The sequence below is a fragment of the Grammomys surdaster genome, unplaced genomic scaffold, assembly GCF_004785775.1.
Source record: "Grammomys surdaster isolate TR1022 unplaced genomic scaffold, NIH_TR_1.0 363, whole genome shotgun sequence".
Taxonomy (NCBI): Eukaryota; Metazoa; Chordata; class Mammalia; order Rodentia; family Muridae; genus Grammomys; species Grammomys surdaster.
This window is the reverse complement of record NW_021604782.1, coordinates 13,105,126-13,113,864: the sequence shown is the minus strand read 5'-3', so window position 1 is coordinate 13,113,864 and position 8,739 is coordinate 13,105,126. Positions and strand designations below refer to the sequence as shown.

The following is an 8,739-nucleotide window of genomic DNA, read 5'->3' as shown; positions in this document are numbered from 1 at the left end:
CTCTCTCTCTCTCTCTCTCTCTCTCTCTCTCTCTCTCTCTCTCTCTCACACACACACACACACACACACACACACACACATTCACACATACATAGTGTGTTCGAGAGAAAGAGCAAGAAAAATAAAAGCTTTTGAATCATCATCTGGATATGAAAGACAATTCAAACAGAAATGACCACATCCTTAGAAGTAAAGAGAACCCTGTATCAAACTGATAGAATGGAGCCAAAGCTACAGTCAGTAGCTCCATGGAATTTACTAAGAAGTTAGAAAGACTAAAGTAAACAAATGAAACATCTGACTCAAGGGTTCAGAAAAAAACAATATCGTAAAACAAAATAAAGAAAGCAGCAGGAAGGAATTGATCCAAATAAAGGCAAAAGTAAATTAAATAGGTCAGGGAAAAGACACAGCAATTAAAATGCAGAAGGCTTGGTCAAGGGAGGGAGGGGAAAGGGTCTCAGGTAAATTCATTAGAAGTGAGCAAATAAACAGTGAACAAGGAACAGAACTGTGGACACACGACCAATAAAAATACTTATTGACAATACTGTGTATGATATTATAGCAACACATATGGAGTCTTGATAAAATGTATTACATTCTTAGAAAACATAAATTCCAAGGTAGAGCCATGAATACACAAAAAATACAAACAGGCAGAAAGTGTAGAAATAAGAGACTTAAACATGTATAACTTGAAGAAACAAAAAGGAGACTTTTCCACCTTTTCCTGTAACTCCAACACTCAAATATATGGCCACATCCCTGTGAAATGCTGGTGGACATATTAGAACTAGTTAGTTTGATTCAACCAAAATCAAGTCATGCACACACAAAAAAATAGCAATAACTTTTCTCAAACCACAGATAACTAAAGAGAAAACGTAAGATACAATGTGAGTGAAAGGTGATCACACTCCTTGGTCTGATTGGTTATTTTTAATCAACTTAACAAAAAAAGTAAAAATAAAAAAAGAATAACCTGGGAAGAGAACACCTCAGTGGAGAAACTGCCTCTATCAGATTGCATTGTAACCAAGTCCATGGGGCATTTTCTTGGTTGATGTTTGATGGGGAAGAGTGTGATTCACTGTGGATAGTGCTGTTGCTGGGAAAGAGGGCCTGTGGAGTATAAGAAAACAAACAGAGCAAGGCACAGGGGGCTAGCCAGTAAGCACATCCTTCCATGGCACTTGCTTCAGTTTCTGTCTCTTAAGTTCCTGCCTTAAGTTTATGTCTTGACTTCCCTCACTGTTGGAGAATGATCTGAGTTGTATATTTAAATAATCCATTTCTTCCCAAAGTTCTTTTGGTCATGGTGTTTTATCATGGTAATAGAAAACCTAACTAGAACATTCCCGACACAGAGAAGACTGTGTTAATATGCATTTGAATTCTTGAAATACAGAGCCTCTGTACAGTGGCTCTATAAGTCAAGGACTGCATTATATATAAGCAAAAGAGTAGGCAGTTTGTCCAAGGTTTCACAGCTCCTGAGTAGCAGAACCAAGATTGATACTCTGTTGGCTTGGATCCAAAATATGTAAGTTATATAATCGTAATCTTGAAAGTATACTGTCTCCTATAAATTCTGTTAATATTCTCCCCCTCAAACCTCATGATAAAAACAATCTGAAAGTGTTTTCAAAAATACTTGATGAATGAACATGAAAACTTGCCTTCTAAATTAGAAGATTCTAAACTCTGATGCTGCTTCAATAGTAAGGATGAGATAAGATTTGTGTCTGTAACAAAGTAACCATCCATCCAACCAAAAGCGTACATAAACACCCAATCTCTTATTTGGCAGCCCTCATCTATCGTACACTATTTATCGTTAACATATAGTCTCCAAATAGTTCATAGCAGGAAATCACTGTACAGAATACAGTTGAGTGGTTCATCCACACAACTACAATGAAGGCTTACACACGCACACTCACACACATGCACGCACACCCACGCATGTACTCAACACATGTGTGCATGCATGCACACATGCTATAGAGCATGTCCAGGAGAACAAAAGAGTGTAATAAGTGTAAGATATTATCTCTGTCACAATATAAGCAATTAAAAGCACATTGGTAAACAACTGCTTCTACAAAGAACTGGCGATCCATTCTAAGACCTATGTTGAATTGCTCATAACCAACTATTTTAGTACTGTGGTATTGTGTATATAGTAAATAGAAAATAAACTCAACTGTGCATGCCTATTGTACATTTATATTTGGTATATGATACAAATGATATTTCAAGTCATTTGATAAATAGATGGACCCCTTTGGTCATTGTTTAGACATTTTTAGTCATTGATTTCAAACAAGTAACCCCTGTAGAGGAGATTAGAAATGAACACATGATGTATATCTTTGGAATTCTCAAAATAAGTGAAATAATTATTCCTACCACACAAAAAATAAATCCCATGCATATGATGTAGATAAAGATTAGGAAATGTTAAAAATACTAGATTAATATACAAAAAGACAGTTGTATTATCCTGTGGCTGTTTAAATACTGCAAAAAAGTCAATTCACAGAGGTTCTGTGGCATCCAAATCAAGACTAAAACACAATCCCAGAGTAGAAGAAAGTTTGAAAATATATGGACAGTAAGAGTCATTTTCCAGATTTGTACACAGCATGTACAAATCAATGAAAAAGGGACAAATATCATAGCTGGAAAATGGTCAAAGCACAAAAATTATCTACAGAAATAGAAAGGGCTGTAGCATCAAATGAATTCAAATCCAAAGAGGAATGAGTTATTTTTCTCGTCCCAGAGTGACAATAATGAGCATTGATGATGTAGAAAAATAAAGTCCCTCATTTTTCAATGATGGCACTGTAAACTGGTAGAGCCTCTACAGATGGCCATTTAGTAGATCTATCAAAATTTTAAAATTCATAAACCATTGACCCAGCAATCCCTCTTCTAAGAATCTGTCTTACAGAATGCACACATGTGCCCAGTGATGTATCTACTAAGATCTTCATTCTGGCAGTATTTGCAATAACAAATAGCTACAAACAGCCAAAGAGCCCATCAATAAAAATTAGTTAAAAGCATTATGGTACATTTGTACTGTGCAGTGCCAAATAACCATTTTAAAGACAGATCCATAAGTCACTGGCTTGAACAACATTCTCTAACGACATTAGGTACAAATGCATATCTTATAAAAATGTGCTGTGATTTTTATGTGTATAATTAACTATATGCTTGTGTTTGCATATCTATGTATATTGTATATGATACTCATATATAAATGTGTATTCAAATGAGTTGGAAACATTTAGTAGGATGTACAACAGATGATAGTGATGACGGTAGCACTGGAAGTAGGAGTAAGAAGAAAAGTTCCACATTTCACTTTATACACTCTGATCCTGTTTACACATTTACAACAAGCATATGCTTATACAGTTGCACAGGCATTTTATATATGAGTGGGTAAAGAAAGATATGGAAAGAATTCCTCCTCAGTTTTCTAAGTTACCCATCTCTTCATATTAAGCAGAAGCCTTCTGGGATAATGGGTGCAATTAGACTTTATGGAGCGATTGCTAAATGCTCTGCCTTTTGGGTGTCCATTCAGTTCACCTGTGCTGAAGCTGTGTTGAGGGGGGATTTATATGTACCTAAGAGATGTAGAAAAGATGTTTGGTGTGGCATTTATTTCAGCAAGAACATGGCCTCTTTGCAGCCTTTAGACAGGAAATTGTAACCTTTCGACAGGTAACCAAAGCGTCCATGCAGTACCCTTGATGACGGGGCGGGGGGGGGGACGGGGGGGATACAACACAGTGACAGCTTGCTTTATGCATGGGAATGTCATGGTTTTTCACTGGAGTGATCCTGGGTCAAGTTTTCGAAGCAGCGTATCTGTTTCTGACCTTCAGCTGGGTTCCATGTCCCCAGCAGTCAACAGCAAGTTTCAGCAACATGATTCCATTTTCCATCCAAACTACTCCACAGAGACTAACTTGTCCAACGACTTCCTGAGTCATTTTACACTCAAATTTAAGTAATCTCCACTGTCTTCTGGAGGAAAGACAAATGAGACAGTGTGTGCTGCATGATACTTCTCACCAGGCTTTAGTATAAGTAGAAAATATAAGATTTGGAAAATACTGAACTTGCTAAAGAAGCTTTGTTACTAAACAGACCTAAACTTCAGGGCTAACTTTGCCCCTCACAGTAATATGAGTCATCTTTGAATCCTTTTCTTGATTATATATTCAGTGGGGTTGATTTTACTTATATTGAAATAAATATATGAATGGGCTAGGTTTTATAGGGCAAGCTTAATACATAGAAATACCCCCATGATTGCTACTTACTGTAGTGAACTTGGTATGTTCATTGAAGCTTCCTTTTCATAGTCAATATATCATGTGATTTCATAGTATATAGCAGGTAAGTTCCTTTCTCATGTTCGCAAGCTCCAGGCAGCAAATAGCACTTTTGTTTGGGTCTCTCCAATTATGCGGCTTATTCTCTTGCCTGATTGTTAACTTATGCACAGGTACTCCATATACATACCCACAAAGGAACTATGAAAGGACGTATACTCAAAAAATACTATTTGTTGTGCTACTTTTCAGGTGTAGGGACTGTTGTTTGTCTTCCCCTGCCTCTCCTCTACCTCAGTGGCCAATCATTTCCTAAGAAAACCCTTTTCTACTGAAAACATCTCTAATTTGGAAATATTATTTCCAGTCTCCATTCAGATGCCTGTTTGGTCCATAAGGAGCCCATCCCTGCTTCAAAGACATATCAAGGACTCATCTGGCAGTCAGACACCAAGAGACCAAGGGACACTACTAACAATGATAATTAGGCAGAAGTCATTTCTGCAACTATGTGAACTGTACATGATCCTGATGGGTCACATTTGTTACAAGGGCAATATAAACTTTAATTTTTCCTACAGTATTCAACCTTGGTTGACAGATAAACTGGGAATAGTTTCTTATTTGAGAAACTCATTGATAATTCCCTGTGAATCAGTCTGTTATGCTTTTTAAATCAGTGTGTTTGTGGAAAACTGTTCTAAAATGTACTTTATGTGTAGATTTACATGCTGGTATCCCCCTTGACTTCTTTAAAATGTCACAAATGACTTTCCATGAATTTATCAATTTTCAGGATTAATGTGATTCTCTCTAGATACCAGCGTCCTAGATAGATTTCAACCAAATTAACTGTCTCTGTGCTTAAACTATGATCTAATTTTAGGCAGAGGAGACCCTGGTTTTAGGTCACCTTCAGTGGGTGGTGCACCTAGCATGGAGAGTTAACTCTCAACTGTTTTGTCATGCAGCTGTGTGGAAGAGTACAAGCTGGCTCCTGATGGGAAATCCTGTCTAATGCTCTCGGATGTCTGTGAGGGCCCCAAGTGCCTCAAACCTGACTCCAAATTCAATGACACCCTCTTTGGAGAGATGCTGCATGGTTACAACAACCGGACACAACATGTAAACCAAGGCCAAGTCTTCCAAATGACATTCAGGTATGGGGCAGATGCTTGTACATTTACAGTGTAGACTCTGGGCTGGAGGAGGAAAGTATGGGCAGGGTGGACCAGAAATCTGTTATATTGATGAATACTGTCCATGGAGAGGTAGAAGTCCTCAAATGTTATCCTATCAGATATCTTTTCCACTGACCTAAAATGTAATTGTTATTTGTTCCACCCTTGTATTCTTCAATAGCTATGTACATATTTTAATTTCAAAGTGAACTCATCCTGATAGTATAATTAATTTTTTCAGAAGTTAATTCATCTTTCAGTCTATTGAAAAACAAGTATCCTATAAATGCTATCCTGAATTTTCAAAAAACGGGTACATTTAAAAGATTAAAAAATAAAAAAATCTTATCACCTAGAAACATTCTTCATTAACATTTCCCCATTGCTTCTAAAACACTTATCTCTTTCACTGTCCACCTTTTCCCTTTCCATTTGTCTGTCTACATATACATACACATGTTTTTCAAGTCTCAATAGGGATGCTATGAAATTACTTTTTTACCCTAGTATCATCAAAAAGACTTTTTCCCCCTGTCAGTTATACAGTAGTACATGGGTAATTAATGGAAACATTTATTCAATGAGAAGGAACAGAACAATGACTTGGTTTGATCAGGTTATACAAAAAAATCAGCATGCGGAATTGATGTGAAGGGCTTCCATGGTCAATTGAAGAAGCCAAGGTCATTCAGAAAGATGCTCTGGGATGAAATTTTTCCACACTTTCAAAAAGATCACTTTGGGGGTGGAGTGAGAAGGCTTGATCCCTGTATAAAAGTAGATTTTCTTTTTTTTTTTTTTTTTTTGTTTTTTTGTTTTTTTTGTTTTTCGAGGCAGGGTTTCTCTGTGTAGCCCTGGCTGTCCTGGAACTCACTCGGTAGACCAGGCTGGCCTTGAACTCAGAAATCCACCTGCCTCTGCCTCCCAAGTGCTGGGATTAAAGGCGTGCGCCACCACCGCCCGGCTAAAAGTAGATTTTCTTAAAACAACAAAAAGCCCTGAGATTTTAGTCAATGATTCATGAAAAAAGGAGTAAGTTATCATTCCAAAACAGAGTCCTCATTATCAATACAGAGACTATAAGAATGAAGAACATCTTTGCCCCACCCATCATTTGTTAATAGTAGCAAGTATTGGAGTGGAAAGTCAATGTGACCATCTTCTACTAAAAATAGCCGATGTTAAACTCAGACCCACTGTTTTTGATATCACAAATCCCCACTATTGTTGATCTTTTCATCACTACTGTTGTTAATAACTATGATAATTACCATCAACATTAATTTAGCACATACCTAAAGTATTTCAACACTGCTCAGATAAATCTCCTTTCTGGAAGAATACAGACACTGCTACTTTGGTAAATTAAAATGTTTCTGAGCAACCTCACCTTCCATTTTACTATTCAATGCATGTGCAAAAATCTAGAGTGACTAGAGCAATTGACAGGTAGCATTCAGAATCAGGTGTAAGTCTGACTCTAAAACCTTGCTTTTATCTTTTAACTCAATATGCCTCCTCACCTCTCTCTTTAGAGACTAAAACTGGAAGCATGAGTTCTCTGGAAGCGTTCATCCTTATGGTCATATCATGGTCTCTATAAACTTCTCTTTATACCAGTATTATCTTAGTCAAAACTCTATTGTTGTAAAATGACACCATGACCACTGCAGCTCTCACAAAGGAAAATATTTAATTGAGGATAGCCTACAGATTTGGAAGTTTAGTTCATTGTCATCATGGTAGGAAACATGGTGGTCCTCAGTCAATCATGGTGCTGGAAAAGGATATAAAGTACTACATTTGAACCAACAGGCAACAGGAAGAAAGAGGGAGGGAGAAACACTGGGCCAGAGTATTTCAAACCCTAAAGCCACCCTCAGTGATGCTGTTCCTCCAACAAGGCCACAACTCCTTCAATAAGGCCAGACCTACTTCAACAAGGCAATACCTCCTAATAGTGCCACTCCATAGTTACCAAGCATTCAAATCCATGAACCTATTCAAACGACCACATGTGCTATGGTGCTTATTAAGGATATGGTGTAAAAGAGAGACATCATGACATAGTATGCCTTGGTACTTAGACATAGCTGACAAAGGGATGTTATATGTTTACTAAAGGAAGTGTAAATACAAAGTTTCAAGAAAAACAATTAACAGTAGAATCTACTATGGAGTAAGAATATTTTAAATGTACCTCTGTTGGGTTAGAAGGCAATAATAAGGCTTAGAGTCCACTGCTGATATGAAATGTCACTTAGCTAATACTTGGAAGATAAGCAGAAGTTAGCTTTAAGAATAGTTTCAGTGGACGATAATTATTCTAAGAAGGGAACAAAGTTGGTCATTTCAGGAAATGAGAGAGTTGTTGGGGAGGACAATGTAGGAATAATGAAAGGAGTTGAATCTGAGACTGAGCCAGAGAGTGTATCAGATGGAGTCTGTTTACTAACAAGCATGAGGAAACTTAAACCACACAGGGAGGATACTTTTCAGTGAGTAAATTACATTTCTTAGCCTCACTGGAGGGTGTGTGAAAAGCAGGTTATATGGAAAAGTGTGGAAATAGGAGTGTCAATCAGGTGTCTGTTGGGAAAGCTCTATGATGAGTGTGTTAAGGGTTTCAACTAAAGATGATAGAAATAGTATCAGGTAGAAAAGGGATTTGAAGAGAAAATTGTGAGGTCCAGTGAATGGTTACAAGAAAAGAGTTGAGAGAGAATTCAAGAGTGCAAGAGGTGATTGGCAGACACAGTGTAAGTTTGAACAGTCTGATCTTCCACCTCTCAGCTCTTTTATTGCTCAGGTGCTCAAACCAAAGCTCAGTGCAACTTCATTGGAAAATCTGTGAAAGAAATAGAAGAACCGTCTAGATGAACTATTACTTAAAGCTGAGATTGTGCAAAACAAGCTTTCTATAATTTTAAGTTTACGAAAGTGTCATGTCGTGATGGATGGAATACTGTGACTGTAAGAAGGGGGGCAAATAAATTACCCCTTCCCTTTGAGTAAGAAGTTTATAAGTGAGAAAGATGACATGCACAATTGACAAATACAAGCAAAATTTAATTCACAATGCAGCATTCTAAGAAAGGCTCATGTTTTCCAAAGAATAGTCACACAAAGCATTTGAGAGGAATTAGAAGAAAGAGCATGTCCGAGGACAGGGCATAAGAACAGAATTTGAAGGG

The 8,739-nt window shown here is 37.3% G+C and overlaps 1 protein-coding gene across 2 annotated transcripts in view; it reads left to right on the top strand.

Annotated features, from left to right (window-relative positions):
• Positions 1–8,739, top strand: part of Astn2 (astrotactin 2) — a 931,927-nt gene that overhangs the window by 593,264 nt on the left and 329,924 nt on the right. For both annotated transcript variants that reach the window (XM_028779954.1, XM_028779955.1), the window contains one exon: positions 5,336–5,524. In XM_028779954.1, the coding sequence (XP_028635787.1) occupies positions 5,336–5,524 (189 nt within the window). The remainder of the gene's footprint in view (positions 1–5,335; positions 5,525–8,739) is intronic.